The following is a 19402-nucleotide window of genomic DNA, read 5'->3' on the forward strand; positions in this document are numbered from 1 at the left end:
GTAAACATAACATATGAATATTAAGTCACAATACAATACAATAAATGTAAGAAAATGAAATAAAAAAATTAAAAGTGTATGGTGTATACGATGTAAATACAGCATGGAAAGTGAAAGCGGTGCAAGGTGTATTGATGTTGTTTAATTTCAATTTGAGGAGGATCTGACCAGGAATGTTCTCGTCTCAGGAATGTTCTCTTGTCTCTGGAATGTTCTCCTGTCTCAGGAATGTTCTCCTGTCTCAGGAATGTTCTCCTGTCTCTGGAATGTTCTCTTGTCTCGGTCCTTGTGGCAGTTTCATTTAGTAAGAAAAGAAAACCACACACAAAGATTAGGATTTCACACTTTATTCAACCTTCACTTATTTCTCACTGTCTTACAGCAGTTGTTATTAGTAATTTGCAGTTATGTACCGACCAAATGTGCAGATCAATACAGATCGGTACAGTCCCACTCAAATACGACAAAGCATTAGCATGGACGCCATTAACAAAACATCCAAGAAGCCACAAAATACAGTAGTCCAACTTTAATTAGTGCACGCTCAAACAAATACTCAAATACTTTGAGGAAAGATCAATTAAAACCAAAAACTGCCTAAAATACAGCAATCCTTATGACCGACGGGGCTAAAGACAATAAATGGGCACATATGATCTACTTTAAAATTACTTTAAAAAAATTACTCAGCAAAGTTAGTTTATGAACGTTGGTATGTTTTTAGTAACACAAGGTGTGAGGTAACAAGGTGGAACATTGGGATGGTTTAACAGGATCATCAGCAGGAATTCATGTGTGTCTGATTGCAATCGTTATGCATTCTGGATCCAATACATGAACTATGATGGTGTGTTTACGTGTGTGTATGTGGTGTTAGTTCTCAAGTTGACGACAGCAGACGAGCACATCTGGTTGATCCCACAGGCATTGGACCCCCTGTACAGGTAGTAATAACCCTGGAAGAGAGAGAGAGAGTGAACAAACACACAAACAACACAGCATAGTGCAACACAACAACAACCAACTGTGGCTTTTAGGTAAGAAATGACACTGTTGACACATTGTGAAAATTCGTCTTGCCAAGTCAGGAAGTGATGATGCCTTTGTTTAAAATGAGAAGGTGTGAAGAAGAATACAGTATTATCATTCTCTAATCTACAAAGACTGTGAGGAGTAGGTGGGGCTTGTCTTACCTGCTCTCCATAATCCTCTCCCCAGCTGTTTTTGATGGCCCAGAATGGGATACTTTTAACTGAAAGCACAGAAACATTAATACAAGAATCAGGAGCTGTCCGAATAAAGCACAGGATAATTAAAACAACATGCAGAGGCACTTACGTTCTCCGTATCCCACCATCAGCACGGCGTGGTCGATCGACCAGGGGTTGCAGAAGATCTTTAGAGGGTGAGACACGCCCTTCCTGTAGAACTACAGACATTTCACAAAGAAAAGATGAATTGAATGTGCCCTTTGCCATGATGCGTATAACTTACATGGAGGTGGGGGCAGGGGGTCATATGTTATGTCATACAGTCAAAAGCGGTTACCTGCATGGCGAAGGCGTTCAGTGCAACGGAGACCGGTCCGTTCTCAGCCAGCCACGCTGCAATTTCTGAGAAAAAAAAAGAACGACAAAAATTAAAGAAGAGTAAATTCAACAGCTCTTTGGTTCCATCTGCCACACAGCAGAGTTTTCTAGTAACACGTGATCAAAATCAACACCCATTAATCTTCGTAATTATTCTCTCTTTGAAATAGGAATCAAGAAATCATAGTTTGCGTGACTACCATCTGTTCACCGAGGCTAATCCGTGTTACTCTCCGATTGAAAAAAGCTTGTTGCGGTGTGTTTTCGGGATTCGTTCGTCAGAGCTCCGTCCTCACCCGTTTCGTCTTTGGACAGCTCCACAGAGCTGTTGATGTAGGCCGCCACCTTCATGGAGGTGAAGTCGCACCTCTGCTTCTGCCCCGTGTAGGAGTAGTCGATCTCCGTCTCCAGACCACCTAGACGTTGAGGATCAAAATCACACGCACAGTATGGATTTGCAGATTTAACTAAATAACTGCGGCGAACACTAAAATGATTTTATGGTTGCTCCCGTCACTCGTCCTCCACTCATGTCACACGTACCCAGCTTCTCGATGGACTCATAGGCGTTGGCCGGCAGTCCTCCTTTGCACGCCTGGTCCAGCCCATCACAGTCCATCAGCTCTGTGAAGGACAAAATCAGAGCAGAGAAAATGTTTGGTTTTTCACAAACTGGCTTTTTTCTTGCTGGAGAGTTATTGAATTTTTGTATCATCTGTGTTTGTTTGGGTCTGTGCATGTCTGTATGCGTGTGTGTGTGTGTGTGTGTGTGTGTGTGTGTGTGTGTGTGTTTTACCTTGTTCAGAGAGGGACAGCAGCGTCCCATTTTTCAGGAACCACTGGCCTTCAATGTTGCCTGTGACAGAAAATGCCCAGCAGGATCCACACATACCCTGCAAGAAACACACACACACACTCCAATCAGCACGATGTAAGCAGGACGCATCATGTATTCATTGGTGGAAAAGCTACTGAGGGTGAACGCTCTATTATAATGAAATATCTCTGTTGGTACCTGATTCTTCACGGAACTAACGGCTCCGTGCTCCCGCCAATCCCAGCTGGCGGGGGCGGGGCCTCGGGCGCGAGGGGCCGGTTTCATCGGGCGATGAAGAGTCCACTGGCTCAGCAGCGGGTTGAGGTAAGTCGAGCGAAACTCTTCCTCTGGAGAAAAAAGCAGAAGGAGAGCAGTTCAACGTTTGCGTTACTTCTGACGCAACATGTGAAAAGCTGACGGCGTTTAAATACGAGCCGACGGCAGAAACACACGTCGAGACACATACCGGATAGGTCGCTGAACTTGGTGACTCCATACTCAGCCGAGCCTTGATCCAAAGACTGGAGCTTCTCGGAGGTCTTCAGGTTCTCGTGGAAGACGCGCAGACGATGATCTGCCTCTGCGGGGTCAAATAAACATAGATTTAAAAAAAATGCAATGCCGCCTGAAAGCCTTTATGTTGAAGTGTCCTTGAGCAAGACACTGCACCCCCAGTTGCTCCCTGGGCACTTCACAGCAGCTCCTTAATAACTAAGGATGGGTCAAATACAGAGAATATATTTCATATATGTATGTAACTATATGTAATATGACAATAAAAATGAAAAAAATACGGTTTTCATTTTCATTTTCCTGCTGTGTGTATTCGTCTATCACATGTCATGTGACGTGCGGAGCAAAACACGAATGAGGAAGCAGACGTTTGGTAGGCGTGCTGATCTGGGTTGTTTTCGCGGGACACGCCAATCGGAAGGCAGTGACCTTTCATCTCCTGTGACGAGCTCTATGGTACTTTTGGAGTGTGTTAAGTAACGATTGTTCACTGTTGACGGGATACGTTGCACCCATCAGTGCACAATATCCAAAAGGCCCTGAATGGATGGTGATATTTCACCGTGTGTTTAGGTTGTCATACGAGACAAAAGGGCGTTTATTGTTGCTGTGAGAAGGCTGTCAGTGCGTCACGGGGTTCACGGTGTTAACATTTTTTGTTTTTGGTCTGAACAATACGTGGTGTCAGTGACTCACCCTCCTGGCTGCTGTACACCTTGTTGTACGTCACCATGAACTCTTTGAACTGGCCCAACAGCTCCACAGACTCCTGTCAGATGATGAGTAGACAAAAAACGCATGCAGGCCGTATCTTTAATGTCAAATTCCAGCAGTTTACACAATAAACGGAGGAGAGTTGGCAGATAGCAACGTGGAACTTGTTGTCAGTCCGGTTATTGATCTGAATAGGACAGCATTTGTACCTGCAGAGGCTGGCTGGCGGACGCCTCCACGACCTCGTTGGTTTCTTTTGGTTGAGTTTCAACTGATAAAAAAAGACATCCAAGACAAAAAAGTTTTGTTCCAGTGTGTAGATCACACATTTATCAAACAGTGTTGGGCCACATGCTAAATTTAAGTTTACATAAGAAGATAAAGGTCAAAATGAAGGAAACATTTGCATCAAGTCTTTCTTCTGGGACTATTTCCATGCACCAACTGCATAGATAATTAAGGCTGCTTGAGAAGATCAGTGTCAATGAATAGATAGATAGATACTTTATTAATCCAGCAAGGGGAACATGTTTAAAAACAAATACATAATTGTCTTTATAATGGTGGTGTAAACTAGCATTAATCGGTTCAATAGAGCCACCTTCATCCTGGAAGATGCACCTGCTATGTCAGCATCATGGGATAACACTGATAGCGTGTAAACAGTGGGTGATTGCAGGTAACCAGAGTTGTGTTCTCCAGCCAGAGATTGACCACACCATTGATGTGTGTGAAGGCGGACTGACCTTTAGGCTTGCACTTCTGTTTGAACTGAGTTGAAGCCTCCTGCCAGGGAATGTCCCACACCTCGAACACACACACCTCCGTCTGACATAAACAAAAACATGGAGGAAAGACATCTGTTGAAAATAGCAATGTGTTGCACAATCACTGTAGCTCAATCCAACATCCATGTCTCTTGTGTGTCTACATATTTTCAAAAGTGAAACGGCTCAATCAGAACATCTCTTTTTCTCCCCCCTGGCTCAGATAGAGGATGTCTAAAAAAAAGAAGAAAGGGGGATTAGGTCTCCTCTGTAAAGTCTAAAAATAGAGGAACAAAAAAAGAAGAAGTGTATGTGTCCAGGTGTGTTTGCATAGAGAGGTCATGAGGCATCCGCATGGTTGGGGCTCCTTCGAGTGCAACTCGGGTCTCAAGATCTATTGACATCTCAGCTGTACTGATAACAGCACTGCTGCAATAGTATTTACTTGTAACACAATTAACACGTTGCTAATTTTGGATGGTGTCATACTCTGAGAAATCTGCCATTCTTAAACCGAGACAATGGCCTACTTTGTCACCCTCCCTTCTCACACACACACAACTTACCTTGAGTTTGTGCAACTCGGGATAGAAGTCACATGTCCTGAGCCCGGTGGATTTCTTGCACTGGGTGTTACTCAGTTCCACTGTTATTGAATAGAGGATTCCCTTAACCAGCTGGAAGACAGACAAATACACACAAGGGTCACTTTAGAGGTATAAACAAGGCATATTTATCTAAATAAAACAATGAGACAGGGCTATACAGGTGTAGTATAGTGGTAGTCATTGTATGCGTCTGCATAATGAACCTGTTTATTCTAGCTCATACCATTATTTTGAAGGTAATTCAGATTTTTCCGGCCTTTCTTGTAACATGACGCAGACATGAATAGTGCGCACTGGAGCCTTTGTTTACAATGAATTTAACGTAACTCGTTCGGAAATGTCGCAAATCGTCACACAGCCGACGTTTTCCATTCACCTTCGTTATGACTAAATAATAAAATGTCACAATGCTGTGGATAAATTAATAAGAGTGAAAATACACGCTGTGTGTTAACGTTACCTGCTTGGTGGCCGAGAGCAGCCGGCTGGTTTTGCGCAGGAGCATTGCATTGGAGCCCTGGTTGTAGCGCTCCTCCGCGAACTCCAGAGCCTTTTTGAGGCCGGGGTCGGACTCCTGCAGCCGGATAGGAGAGCCCGGAGACCCGATGAGAGGCCGATCGATGTCCTCGCCGAACCCGAGTACCGAGCCCAGCACGGCGGCCAGGGCCAGGCACAGGATTACCGGAAAGCGGGATCCGACCACCATGTCTGTCGCTGTCCAGACGGTGCGCAGTTAAAAAGAGAACGAGAGAGAGGTCTTCTGTTTCCCTTGACAAAATATAACGATGTGAAGTTATCAGCAGTGGTTGGAACGATCGTGTGTTGTTGCCAAACAAAACATGAGGCTGTGGGAGGAGACATGGGTATTAGTGGGCGGGGTATGTCCTACATACAGTACATCATAATTATGTAAAGCCGCAATAACCGGTTAACAGCGCACATAAATAAGATTAAATGACAAATCGCCAGGTTGTAATATATATAAAATATATTTAAATAAATATATGTAAAGTATAATACACTGTGAAGTGTCGTTTTAGTGTTGAGACAGATGAAGTTATTAATTTCCCTATTCTCCAAATAGTTGTGTCATTTAAAATCTCACTGGAATAATTTAAAATACTTAATATTGTTCTAAACATGTCGTTACATCTATTTGTTTCCTCTAAACATCACGCCATTGTAATTACAGCCAATGGGCAGTAGTAATCAAATACCTCCACGAGAGGGAGACAAAACACCGTCACGTGTTGTCGCTTTTCCTGTAGTTTGAATTAAATATTGGGAGGAAATGATCAGACAATGCGACACAGATAAAGTAGGCGGACTTTGAGAGTCTTTAGTTGGTTTATTTCACAGCTACAGTTCACACGACATCATAATATATTAGGTTATTAAGAGTATTAATGGGCATGTCTGTTCCAAATTTAGCTCAACGTTTAAGTCCCATATATGGGCATAGCCCTTTTATTTTGGAGGATTCCGGCCGGAAGTGTCGTTGTTGCTGGCTCACTGGGGCTAGCGCTGCTAGCACCGCGGGCAGGCACCTTTGGACTAAGCTAAGCTAACGTTTTAAACTCGTTGAAATAGGCTGCCCGAAGCCATTTGGCGTCCAGTACAATCCCCCTCGAACACATCTGTCGCTGTCGTGAACGGCATGACTCATTTATACTTTGAGACCAGGTTGTTTTCTTAGCATTAGCCTCGAAGGTCCGACTGCAGACATGGAGAACCGGGGCATCGAGGACATGTTTGACTCTCGTCGGTAAGTCCGCTAACGGCAGCTAGCTGAGGCCGGTAATCTTCAGCTAACGCGGCGTAGAAACATTTGTGATCCTGTTTGTTTGATGCATAAACGTGACTGACATGTTGTCGGTGACGTGCACCGTGTGTTAGCTACGATACCGCGAAGGGATATTGCACCTTTTGTAGCCCCTGGCTACCGTTAGCGGGCTAGCCGCGGTGACGTTAACGTAAACGTCTTCTCGCTCCCGGGAGTTGCGCTGGCTTCACCGGACACGTCTCACCGCGGTAGCTCGTTACTCGACATGGTGGATAGTCCCGTCGTCCTTATAATGGACGTTTGCGCTGAGCTGATGGCTAAAGTTTCCTCGCAAGACCCAACTTATTATCCGCCAACACGTTGCCGCAGCTTTTGTCCTTCTGTCTCCCGTTAATAACCATATGGAGAAAAAAAAAGAAGTTGTGCCTCGACCACAAAGGCCCAACGTAGAAAAACAAACAGGCCATATTTCGCAGTGAGCATGTGGGACATGAGGCCCGACAATGCAGCAGTCGGTCTATAGGTGTCGGATTTCAGGCCAGTTCATATTGTGTAGGATTTAAATTAAAGATTCACCGCCAGGGACAATAGCGTAATGTTTGACACGTGTCATAAATAACTTGTGGAAGTGAAACTTTCGCACTGTGACACGAAAACACAAACGTTAATGCGACAGTGAAGCAACCAGGTGATGCTTATTATTCAGCAGTGAATACTTTTAACACACTCAACCAGAGACACGCTCAGGGTCTTAAACTGCAGCGTGCAGAGAGTATAAATGGAGGTGCACGTGGAAGTGGAAACAGGTTTCTAACTGCACTGCAGTTTCTGTACAGAGAATTGAATCATGCACAACAAAGAGCGTTACGTTAGTTATTGTGATGCACGTTTTGGAAGGTAGCGGTGTGGGTGGTTTAGTGCTGCATGTAAGGTACCAGACTAAAAGCACATAAATCCACATGTCTTTGTGTGTTTGATGCCTATTAAAGTTTTCATGCACTGCATTTAAACATCTTTTTTCATTTTCATTTTCCTGCTGTGTGTATTCGTCTATCACATGTCATGTGACGTGCGGAGCAAAACACGAATGAGGAAGCAGACGTTTGGTAGGCGTGCTGATCTGGGTTGTTTTCGCGGGACACGCCAATCGGAAGGCAGTGACCTTTCATCTCCTGTGACGAGCTCTATGGTACTTTTGGAGTGTGTTAAGTAACGATTGTTCACTGTTGACGGGATACGTTGCACCCATCAGTGCACAATATCCAAAAGGCCCTGAATGGATGGTGATATTTCACCGTGTGTTTAGGTTGTCATACGAGACAAAAGGGCGTTTATTGTTGCTGTGAGAAGGCTGTCAGTGCGTCACGGGGTTCACGGTGTTAACATTTTTTGTTTTTGGTCTGAACAATACGTGGTGTCAGTGACTCACCCTCCTGGCTGCTGTACACCTTGTTGTACGTCACCATGAACTCTTTGAACTGGCCCAACAGCTCCACAGACTCCTGTCAGATGATGAGTAGACAAAACGCATGCAGGCCGTATCTTTAATGTCAAATTCCAGCAGTTTACACAATAAACGGAGGAGAGTTGGCAGATAGCAACGTGGAACTTGTTGTCAGTCCGTTATTGATCTGAATAGGACAGCATTTGTACCTGCAGAGGCTGGCTGGCGGACGCCTCCACGACCTCGTTGGTTTCTTTTGGTTGAGTTTCAACTGATAAAAAAAGACATCCAAGACAAAAAAGTTTTGTTCCAGTGTGTAGATCACACATTTATCAAACAGTGTTGGCCACATGCTAAATTTAAGTTTACATAAGAAGATAAAGGTCAAAATGAAGGAAACATTTGCATCAAGTCTTTCTTCTGGGACTATTTCCATGCACCAACTGCATAGATAATTAAGGCTGCTTGAGAAGATCAGTGTCAATGAATAGATAGATAGATACTTTATTAATCCAGCAAGGGAACATGTTTAAAACAAATACATAATTGTCTTTATAATGGTGGTGTAAACTAGCATTAATCGGTTCAATAGAGCCACCTTCATCCTGGAAGATGCACCTGCTATGTCAGCATCATGGGATAACACTGATAGCGTGTAAACAGTGGGTGATTGCAGGTAACCAGAGTTGTGTTCTCCAGCCAGAGATTGACCACACCATTGATGTGTGTGAAGGCGGACTGACCTTTAGGCTTGCACTTCTGTTTGAACTGAGTTGAAGCCTCCTGCCAGGGAATGTCCCACACCTCGAACACACACACCTCCGTCTGACATAAACAAAAACATGGAGGAAAGACATCTGTTGAAAATAGCAATGTGTTGCACAATCACTGTAGCTCAATCCAACATCCATGTCTCTTGTGTGTCTACATATTTTCAAAAGTGAAACGGCTCAATCAGAACATCTCTTTTTCTCCCCCCTGGCTCAGATAGAGGATGTCTAAAAAAAAGAAGAAAGGGGGATTAGGTCTCCTCTGTAAAGTCTAAAAATAGAGGAACAAAAAAAGAAGAAGTGTATGTGTCCAGGTGTGTTTGCATAGAGAGGTCATGAGGCATCCGCATGGTTGGGGCTCCTTCGAGTGCAACTCGGGTCTCAAGATCTATTGACATCTCAGCTGTACTGATAACAGCACTGCTGCAATAGTATTTACTCGTAACACAATTAACACGTTGCTAATTTTGGATGGTGTCATACTCTGAGAAATCTGCCATTCTTAAACCGAGACAATGGCCTACTTTGTCACCCTCCCTTCTCACACACACACAACTTACCTTGAGTTTGTGCAACTCGGGATAGAAGTCACATGTCCTGAGCCCGGTGGATTTCTTGCACTGGGTGTTACTCAGTTCCACTGTTATTGAATAGAGGATTCCCTTAACCAGCTGGAAGACAGACAAATACACACAAGGGTCACTTTAGAGGTATAAACAAGGCATATTTATCTAAATAAAACAATGAGACAGGGCTATACAGGTGTAGTATAGTGGTAGTCATTGTATGCGTCTGCATAATGAACCTGTTTATTCTAGCTCATACCATTATTTTGAAGGTAATTCAGATTTTTCCGGCCTTTCTTGTAACATGACGCAGACATGAATAGTGCGCACTGGAGCCTTTGTTTACAATGAATTTAACGTAACTCGTTCGGAAATGTCGCAAATCGTCACACAGCCGACGTTTTCCATTCACCTTCGTTATGACTAAATAATAAAATGTCACAATGCTGTGGATAAATTAATAAGAGTGAAAATACACGCTGTGTGTTAACGTTACCTGCTTGGTGGCCGAGAGCAGCCGGCTGGTTTTGCGCAGGAGCATTGCATTGGAGCCCCGGTTGTAGCGCTCCTCCGCGAACTCCAGAGCCTTTTTGAGGCCGGGGTCGGACTCCTGCAGCCGGATAGGAGAGCCCGGAGACCCGATGAGAGGCCGATCGATGTCCTCGCCGAACCCGAGTACCGAGCCCAGCACGGCGGCCAGGGCCAGGCACAGGATTACCGGAAAGCGGGATCCGACCACCATGTCTGTCGCTGTCCAGACGGTGCGCAGTTAAAAAGAGAACGAGAGAGAGGTCTTCTGTTTCCCTTGACAAAATATAACGATGTGAAGTTATCAGCAGTGGTTGGAACGATCGTGTGTTGTTGCCAAACAAAACATGAGGCTGTGGGAGGAGACATGGGTATTAGTGGGCGGGTATGTCCTACATACAGTACATCATAATTATGTAAAGCCGCAATAACCGGTTAACAGCGCACATAAATAAGATTAAATGACAAATCGCCAGGTTGTAATATATATAAAATATATTTAAATAAATATATGTAAAGTATAATACACTGTGAAGTGTCGTTTTAGTGTTGAGACAGATGAAGTTATTAATTTCCCTATTCTCCAAATAGTTGTGTCATTTAAAATCTCACTGGAATAATTTAAAATACTTAATATTGTTCTAAACATGTCGTTACATCTATTTGTTTCCTCTAAACATCACGCCATTGTAATTACAGCCAATGGGCAGTAGTAATCAAATACCTCCACGAGAGGAGACAAAACACCGTCACGTGTTGTCGCTTTTCCTGTAGTTTGAATTAAATATTGGGAGGAAATGATCAGACAATGCGACACAGATAAAGTAGGCGGACTTTGAGAGTCTTTAGTTGGTTTATTTCACAGCTACAGTTCACACGACATCATAATATATTAGGTTATTAAGAGTATTAATGGGCATGTCTGTTCCAAATTTAGCTCAACGTTTAAGTCCCATATATGGGCATAGCCCTTTTATTTTGGAGGATTCCGGCCGGAAGTGTCGTTGTTGCTGGCTCACTGGGGCTAGCGCTGCTAGCACCGCGGGCAGAGGCACCTTTGGACTAAGCTAAGCTAACGTTTTAAACTCGTTGAAATAGGCTGCCCGAAGCCATTTGGCGTCCAGTACAATCCCCCTCGAACACATCTGTCGCTGTCTTGAACGGCATGACTCATTTATACTTTGAGACCAGGTTGTTTTCTTAGCATTAGCCTCGAAGGTCCGACTGCAGACATGGAGAACCGGGGCATCGAGGACATGTTTGACTCTCGTCGGTAAGTCCGCTAACGGCAGCTAGCTGAGGCCGGTAATCTTCAGCTAACGCGGCGTAGAAACATTTGTGATCCTGTTTGTTTGATGCATAAACGTGACTGACATGTTGTCGGTGACGTGCACCGTGTGTTAGCTACGATACCGCGAAGGGATATTGCACCTTTTGTAGCCCCTGGCTACCGTTAGCGGGCTAGCCGCGGTGACGTTAACGTAAACGTCTTCTCGCTCCCGGGAGTTGCGCTGGCTTCACCGGACACGTCTCACCGCGGTAGCTCGTTACTCGACATGGTGGATAGTCCCGTCGTCCTTATAATGGACGTTTGCGCTGAGCTGATGGCTAAAGTTTCCTCGCAAGACCCAACTTATTATCCGCCAACACGTTGCCGCAGCTTTTGTCCTTCTGTCTCCCGTTAATAACCATATGGAGAAAAAAAAAGAAGTTGTGCCTCGACCACAAAGGCCCAACGTAGAAAAACAAACAGGCCATATTTCGCAGTGAGCATGTGGGACATGAGGCCCGACAATGCAGCAGTCGGTCTATAGGTGTCGGATTTCAGGCCAGTTCATAATGTGTAGGATTTAAATTAAAGATTCACCGCCAGGGACAATAGCGTAATGTTTGACACGTGTCATAAATAACTTGTGGGAAGTGAAACTTTCGCACTGTGACACGAAAACACAAACGTTAATGCGACAGTGAAGCAACCAGGTGATGCTTATTATTCAGCAGTGAATACTTTTAACACACTCAACCAGAGACACGCTCAGGGTCTTAAACTGCAGCGTGCAGAGAGTATAAATGGAGGTGCACGTGGAAGTGGAAACAGGTTTCTAACTGCACTGCAGTTTCTGTCCAGAGAATTGAATCATGCACAACAAAGAGCGTTACGTTAGTTATTGTGATGCACGTTTTGGAAGGTAGCCCCGGTGTGGGTGGTTTAGTGCTGCATGTAAGGTACCAGACTAAAAGCACACAAATCCACATGTCTTTGTGTGTTTGATGCCTGTTAAAGTTTTCATGCACTGCATTTAAACATCTTTTTTTTTTTCTTTGTCCAGTTTTCCCAAAGATGCAGTTCTTCTCCTGCTGCTGCTGATTTACTCTCCCGTTGGGATCTGTTTGACGTTGATAAGGATTTTCATTGGTGTTCACGTGTTCTTGGTCAGCTGTGCACTTCCGGAGAGTTTTGCTAGAAGGCGAGTATTTTAGAGCGCATGTGTTTTTCTTCTCCGACTCCATTTGTTGTGATCGTGGCAGCACGAGCTGCTGTGGTAACTACACGTGTCGTTAATAGTACGCATATTCTAAGCAATTGTCAGTCAGATTTTATTTTGTATTTTCCCCCTGGGTAAAGCACAATCCCATTGATAATGATGTCAATGATGATTATCAATTGTGTGTTGATAATAATGTATTTAGGTCAAAGTGGTGGGAAATTAAAAGGAAAAAACAGGAACAGTTAATGCTGTGAAGTGGTGCTATATATTGCATACTGTGCAATTAAGAATAATTGAAGTGTGGCTGCCTCTCACAGCTATAATAACCCATTAAACACCGCCACCCCATAAACACCATGACAGCTAGTGGCTGCTCAATATATTTTATATGCTATGCGTCTGTTACACAATGACCTCTTATAATTGATGGTTCTTGTGATATTTGAAGTTGATGACGAGTTTCATTGTTCTCTTCAGATTTATTGTCCGGGTTATGTGCTCGGTGCTGGGAATGCATGTGAGACAGAAAAACCCTCGCTCCAGAGACCGAAACACCAAGCTGTACGCATGCAACCACGTGACGGAGTTCGACCACAACATCATCAACCTTCTGACCCCCTGCCATACTGTGAGTGTTTGACTTTTAAAATGTGCAAGACCGCATTATGCAGGATTTTTTTTAAACATTGTCGCCAGCTGCAGCGTTTCGGGGATTAGCCCTCTGAAAGGACTGTGCTGATGTCTGTAGTTTCTTTGTTTTGGTATTTGTGTTAAGAACTGGTGTAGCTCCAAACCTCTATGTCTTAATAAGCAATTTTTTATAGATTTTCTGTTAAATCCACGATGCATTTGTTTGCAGCATATATTGTAAATGATAGTAAATACAAATGGGGCATCCACATGTCAGTGTTGCACTTGCATTGTGAATTCTCTCCCAGAGGAACTAAACGGATGAAAGTACATAATGTTCTGGATGTTAACTTTAATGGTGGCGGATGAAACGGAGGAGGCGGTGTTCGCACTGCTCCGTGAGGCGTATTGAAGTCTTACCGGCCACATTTCTATCTCACCAATTACTTTTTATTTTTCTTATTTACCTGTGCAAAAAAGTTGCATTTCCCTGTTGAACACAGTAAAGTCAGTGTAAGGTTGAATTTGCTCTTCCTCCGTCTGCTCGTTAGCCCCAGTTAGAGGGCTCCACGGGCTTTGTGTGTTGGGCCAGAGGCTTCATGGAAATCCAGTCAGCGTCTGGCCAAGAAGCCGTCGGAGAGTCTCTCCAGAGGTACTGCTCCACTGAAGGCACCCCCCCTCTGCTGCTGTTTCCTGAAGAGGAAACCACAAACGGCCGCGCCGGTCTGCTGAAGTTCAGGTGAACATTTCTGTTGCACGTTTGGTTCATGGCACCAAAGGAAGACGGTTATTATTTGTGAGTGGGACTTAGTTGATGCAAAGTTTTAAAAAGGATGGAAATAACTCTGAGAAAACGTAACATTTTCCCCTCAAATTCTACTTTATCCGTCTTGTTTATAGTCATAATGATCAATTGTAATGAAATCGGTCCTACAGACCTGGGACCTATCAGTATTTGCAGATGGAGACGGGGGTTTGGCTTCAGACTCGTGACTTTCGATCATTCCTCTTTTGTGGAGATGGAGATTAATTACTTTGGCGGTTGTCTCCCCTCTAGAGTTCGATGGGTTTAAAGAATTTAAAACAGCTGCAGGATCGGTTCATTTCTGTCTTTAATTTGCGGGGCTCCAAATCTGCACTGAAACCCAATCAAACTGGGAGGAGCGCTTCATAACACTATCAAGACAAATATTGTAATTGTTTTTTTAAGCGTACTTGGGAATTTCAGTTTATTGAAGGTTTTCACTGCAAACTAATATGAGTAAATCTGATTTAAACGGACCGTTTTCCTCTTTATCAATGGAAGAAAGAAATTCGATGTGTTCACATTGATATTTCTCTTGCATTATAAAGTAAAATATTTAGCCGATGTTCACCGCTTACTAAACCTCTGTTTCCTCGCAGTTCCTGGCCTTTCTCACTGACTGATTCCATCCAACCCGTGGCCTTACGCGTGACCAGACCTTTGATTGCTTTGGTATGAATTTACCAACATATGATGGATACCTTGTTTTTAACATAACTCTTTATTTGTGTAGTTGCAGCATTCTCCGTTTGAATCTTGAATGCTGTCTCGAATATCTTGGTGTACGATATTTCCTAATGTGCTTGGTAATGACGTATAAACTATGCAACGTGCCTGGAAATGCCAAATGTTAACACGCAGAGGAAGGAAGGAAATCTATGGGGTGAAATAATGCATTTATATCTCAATCCCAGCTGCGGGAAATCATTACAATAGTTCACTTTTCTGGAAGTAACGGCATGCGGATTAGTGGAGGCTGCTTGGATCTTATCCAGCCACCTCGGTACCGGATATCATTTAGCTTGTTGGGCTCAGTGGAGATCATTTTGAAATGGTCCTAAGGACTTTTATGGTCCCCCTGTGTGTACATATTTGCATGTAGGGCCGATACGTGGGGCTATAATGTGATGGTTGTCTGTCCCCAGAGCACACCTGACTCGAGCTGGCTGAAGGAGCTCTTATGGACATTTTTTGTTCCATGTACGGTGTATCATGTAAGGTACTAAATAATTTGTATACATTTTTCTATCGGAAATTGCTTTTTTTTTAAACGTGGGATCCTGATGTTCTGAAGCTGATTGATCGATAATAATCCAATAGCGGTGTTTATTATCCATGTAACTGAGGTAGTTTTTTGTGAGGATGTTTATGTAACTTAACTATAAACACTTTTAGGCACAAATACAACCCACAATCTTCTCTAGCCAGTAATGCTGATTGATGTGCATGCGCTTCAAATGCTTTTAAAACTAAACTTATTCGAGTAAGTAATCGTTTAGTGCTCTTGGTTACAAATTCATTTTTTTATAAATTGATTTTGAACATTTCTGTTGACATAATCGTGTTTTTACTTCACTTGCCTCCGCGTCAGCCGTCTCGGGAACACCACGGTCTCAAATTTGACACGCATTCACGTGGACTCAAAGATAAACTGATTTTAAAATGTGGTCGAAGGTCACTGACCTCACAGAACATCGTCATACGCTAATTCTGATGATTTTCACTCATGTCTAAACGGATAAAAAGCGATGACGTTTTTGGACCAACGTGGAGGCAAACTGCAACTAGACTTGTTGGAGGCAATTTTAATTTGTTTGTTTCTTCCTTTCCATCCCAGTTGGCTCCCACCAGTGTCCAGACAAGAGGGCGAGTCCATGCAGGAGTTTGCCAACAAAGCCCAGGAGGTGAAACTAATGGTTTACGGGTTCGATTTGTAACTGCAAAAAACAAATAAGTTATTCAGTTATACAATTTATCCAATCATCCTGACCCCAGCAATGCGCATCTTTTTAATTTCAGCTGTTGGCGGCTGAACTCGGCGTGGTCTCCACCAAGATCACCAAAGCCGATAAAGCGGAGCACATCAAGCGTAAACGGCACACTGCGCCGCAAACATCGACCAGTAAGTCGAGTTCAGACGCGAGCGCCAGGTGTTCCTGGGGGCGTCTGGTGACAGCTGTTCTTTCCCATAGGTGTCAGACCCGGCTCTATTGGCCTGGGTTTCATGGTCCAGAGTTTGGGCACCGATGCTCATCGGATCGCTCGGATGGCCCAGCAGGTGAAGGACGTTCTGCCGCACGTCCTACTGAATGTCATCGCGAAGGACTTGGGTACAGCCCTATTTCAGTACACCGCTTTATTATTGTGAACGCGTCTTTCCCAAAACCGGAAGGTGGTTTGAATGCCTTTTTTATGGTCCCTTGATTTGTGTGCAGCGAAAACCAACTGCGTCGACACCACCATCACAAACCTGCTGGAGCACAAGGACGAAGGTCCAATGGAGGCAACCGGGACGACGTCTTCTGGGTCCTCTAGGAACAGCTCCTATCCCTCTGGTCCGACTCCCACCATTACGGTGAGATGCTCATTAAACATATGAAATGTGTATTCACGAGAATAGAACTGGGGAATTTGAAGTTGCATAGGAATGGCAAAATAGCATTTTTGTTTGGCTATTTCTGTGTTTTAAGATTGCTTTTTGTCCTCAAATGCAGTCCATCTAGCTTATTGTTGGTGTTTTTGTTTTCCAGTGATTTTAATAATTCTTTTTTCATCCACAGCCTGCTGCCCAATGTTTTGGGCGATCACCAGTTGACAGACATTTGTCTCTCCAAGAGAGGAAAGAAGCACTCTATAATTTTGCAAGGAGGTGAGGGGTCGTTACGCCGTACAATGGATGATTAGAAGAGCATCATCTTTGTTAATATTGCAGCCGATGTGACAAAAAGGGCCAATGAAATCTTCCCATAATCCCTCGGCTATTGTATAAATCACATATTTCTGGCCTCATTGACAGGACTTGACGCGTGTTCAGATCATGCTAATAAGACGCCAACGCTGCTTCATTATGCACGACATCTTGCAGTTGAGCCGGACAGCTTTGCAATATTAATTTGCTTAGAGATTTACTTTGAATTCCTTTCTGGGTTTCCGTCTGTCGCTCAATAGTGAGTTCTACGTTGTGTTAAAGCCGGAAAACTTCGGTAAAAATACTTCCGTCTTCAGTCACGTAGACCCAGCAGATTTGTTCTCAAATCCAGACTGAAGTAGAAAATCCTGTAAAGAGGTTGATCGTCGTGACAACCCCTCTGAGTCATTATCCAACTCTGCAGCTCATTCTGTGGGCCTCATTGTTGTGTTCATGTGCAAATGGGGGACCCGCTGTAACCCTAGGACCCCTTCAGGCACTGCATTCCTTCACATCTGGTCCAGAAAGACGCTGTGGGGGCCCCTTTGACCGTCTGCTCTGTTCTTCCTCTTCTAGACGCTACATTGAAAAACACGGATTGGATCAGGAGGACAGTCCCTGAACACACTTTGGGTCAAGCCACCACCGAAAACATCGAGAGAAGCATCATATTCAACTTGCATAGTTGTCTAATTTGAATGGTGATTTTTCTATAACGTCAAGGGGTTCTGTCGCAGAACCGATTTAGTTAATCGCAGATGGTAAAGGGGAGTACTCTGAACACGTCGATGGGAGGGTGATTTATGCATGTGTTTAATTCTTCATTCTGGCTGATGCATAATTTTGATAACAATTTGTATGACGATCCACTGACTGTGAATCATCTATTTATTTTTATAATGTCCAGAGTCGTCGATGAAAATAAAGTTCAGCTTCACCGTAACACGTGTGTCACTTTGTTGTTTTACTTGAGCGTCGACTCAAATGCAGGGGCGGCTTGTCCATAAGTGCGATTGGGGCGACGTGCTGCCTAGGGGAAAAGGGGAAAAAAAATATATGCGTGTCATTGTCGAATCAGGTAACAGTCATTCAGTCCGCCTAAAGTCGTGCTTCAATTGGCCCCGCCCCTTCTGGGTCGATTTTGGACGAAATGAAAATCGCCCAGACCTCTCCCATTGACTCCCATGTTAAATCCATTTTTTTCACAAAACAGAGCTCTCAATGCATTCTCTATGGCTCCCAGGGGGGCTCGCCCCTCCAGGTCGTGTCGTAAGTAATCGACGTAAAAGCGTATAAGTACGTCATCCAGCTTCGACAGAGGCGTATTCAGTGGAGACGGCCAGTGCTCAGGGCAACAGCAGCGTGTCAATTCTTTCTTTGAGAGAGACTCCTTTCGGTCGGCGTAACAATGAAGACAAATTGGCAACAATACAATTAGGACCTCCTAGACCTACACAATACTACACTGATAAATAATATTTCTACTTTCTACATTTTGTTGTAAAACTACCAAAGTTCAGCTAAAAATATTATTATTATTATTACAATTAGTTGCTTAAGAGAAAAAAAGTTTTAAATGTTAATAATTTTACTTTAAATTATTAAAACATGTTATAGTTCCAGAATATATATATTATACAGGACTGTCTCAGAAAATTAGAATATTGTGATAAAGTTCTTTATTTTCTGTAATGCAATTTAAAAAACAAATGTCATGCATTCTGGATTCATTACAAATCAACTGAAATATTGCAAGCCTTTTATTCTTTTAATATTGCTGATTATGGCTTACAGCTTAAGAAAACTCAAATATCCTATCTCTAAATATTAGAATATCATGAAAAAGTATACTAGTAGGGTATTAAACAAATCACTTGAATTGTCTAATTAACTCGAAACACCTGCAAGGGTTTCCTGAGCCTTGACAAACACTCAGCTGTTATAAATCTTTTTTTTTACTTGGTCTGAGGAAATATTAAAATTTTATGCGATAGGATTTTAGAGTTTTCTTAAGCTGTAAGCCATAATCAGCAATATTAAAAAAAATAAAAGGCTTGCAATATTTCAGTTGATTTGTAATGAATCCAGAATGCATGACATTTTTGTTTTTTTAATTGCATTACAGAAAATAAAGAACTTTATCACAATATTCTAATTTTCTGAGACAGTCCTGTATATGTATATATTCAATTCAGTTTATTTGTATCGCCCAATTTCACAAATTTGTCTGAGTGCTTTACAATCTGTACACATAGACATCCCTGCCCCAAAACCTCGCATCGGACCAGGAAAAACTCCCAAATAACCCTTCAGGGGGGAAAAAAAGGGAAGAAACCTTCAGGAGAGCAACAGAGGAGGATCCCTCTCCAGGATGGACAGAACAATATATGTAATGTGTACAGAAGGACAGATTTAGAGTTAAAATACATTCAATGAATATGACAGTGTATGAATAGTTCATAGTAGGCATA

The 19402-nt window shown here is 43.2% G+C and overlaps 3 protein-coding genes across 3 annotated transcripts; 1 reads left to right on the forward strand and 2 right to left on the reverse strand.

The window, feature by feature from the left end:
* Positions 1–331: 331 nt before the first annotated feature.
* LOC130209553 (cathepsin L-like) lies at positions 332–5850 on the reverse strand. The gene is made up of 14 exons (XM_056439293.1): positions 5469–5850; positions 4967–5077; positions 4380–4461; positions 3843–3904; positions 3616–3688; positions 2873–2986; positions 2605–2753; positions 2386–2482; positions 2133–2213; positions 1886–2005; positions 1549–1613; positions 1339–1429; positions 1194–1252; positions 332–956 (listed from the first exon to the last, which is right to left on the reverse strand). Exons 1-14 carry the CDS (start codon positions 5712–5714, stop codon positions 840–842), a joined length of 1467 nt encoding a protein of 488 aa, XP_056295268.1. The 5' UTR covers positions 5715–5850; the 3' UTR covers positions 332–839.
* A 2305-nt stretch (positions 5851–8155) lies between these two features.
* Positions 8156–10452, reverse strand: LOC130209555 (cystatin-like). The gene is made up of 5 exons (XM_056439296.1): positions 10068–10452; positions 9566–9676; positions 8979–9060; positions 8445–8506; positions 8156–8293 (listed from the first exon to the last, which is right to left on the reverse strand). The coding sequence occupies exons 1-5, from the start codon at positions 10311–10313 to the stop codon at positions 8171–8173; spliced, it is 624 nt and encodes a 207-aa protein (XP_056295271.1). The 5' UTR covers positions 10314–10452; the 3' UTR covers positions 8156–8170.
* Positions 10453–11123: 671 nt separating this feature from the next.
* Positions 11124–17874, forward strand: aup1 (AUP1 lipid droplet regulating VLDL assembly factor). The gene is made up of 12 exons (XM_056439294.1): positions 11124–11372; positions 12430–12567; positions 13066–13216; positions 13770–13957; positions 14623–14695; positions 15169–15242; positions 15861–15927; positions 16043–16145; positions 16216–16353; positions 16459–16598; positions 16804–16892; positions 17508–17874. Exons 1-12 carry the CDS (start codon positions 11332–11334, stop codon positions 17551–17553), a joined length of 1248 nt encoding a protein of 415 aa, XP_056295269.1. The 5' UTR covers positions 11124–11331; the 3' UTR covers positions 17554–17874.
* Positions 17875–19402: the final 1528 nt, after the last annotated feature.

This window comes from Pseudoliparis swirei, chromosome 19, assembly GCF_029220125.1.
Source record: "Pseudoliparis swirei isolate HS2019 ecotype Mariana Trench chromosome 19, NWPU_hadal_v1, whole genome shotgun sequence".
Classification (NCBI taxonomy): domain Eukaryota; kingdom Metazoa; phylum Chordata; class Actinopteri; order Perciformes; family Liparidae; genus Pseudoliparis; species Pseudoliparis swirei.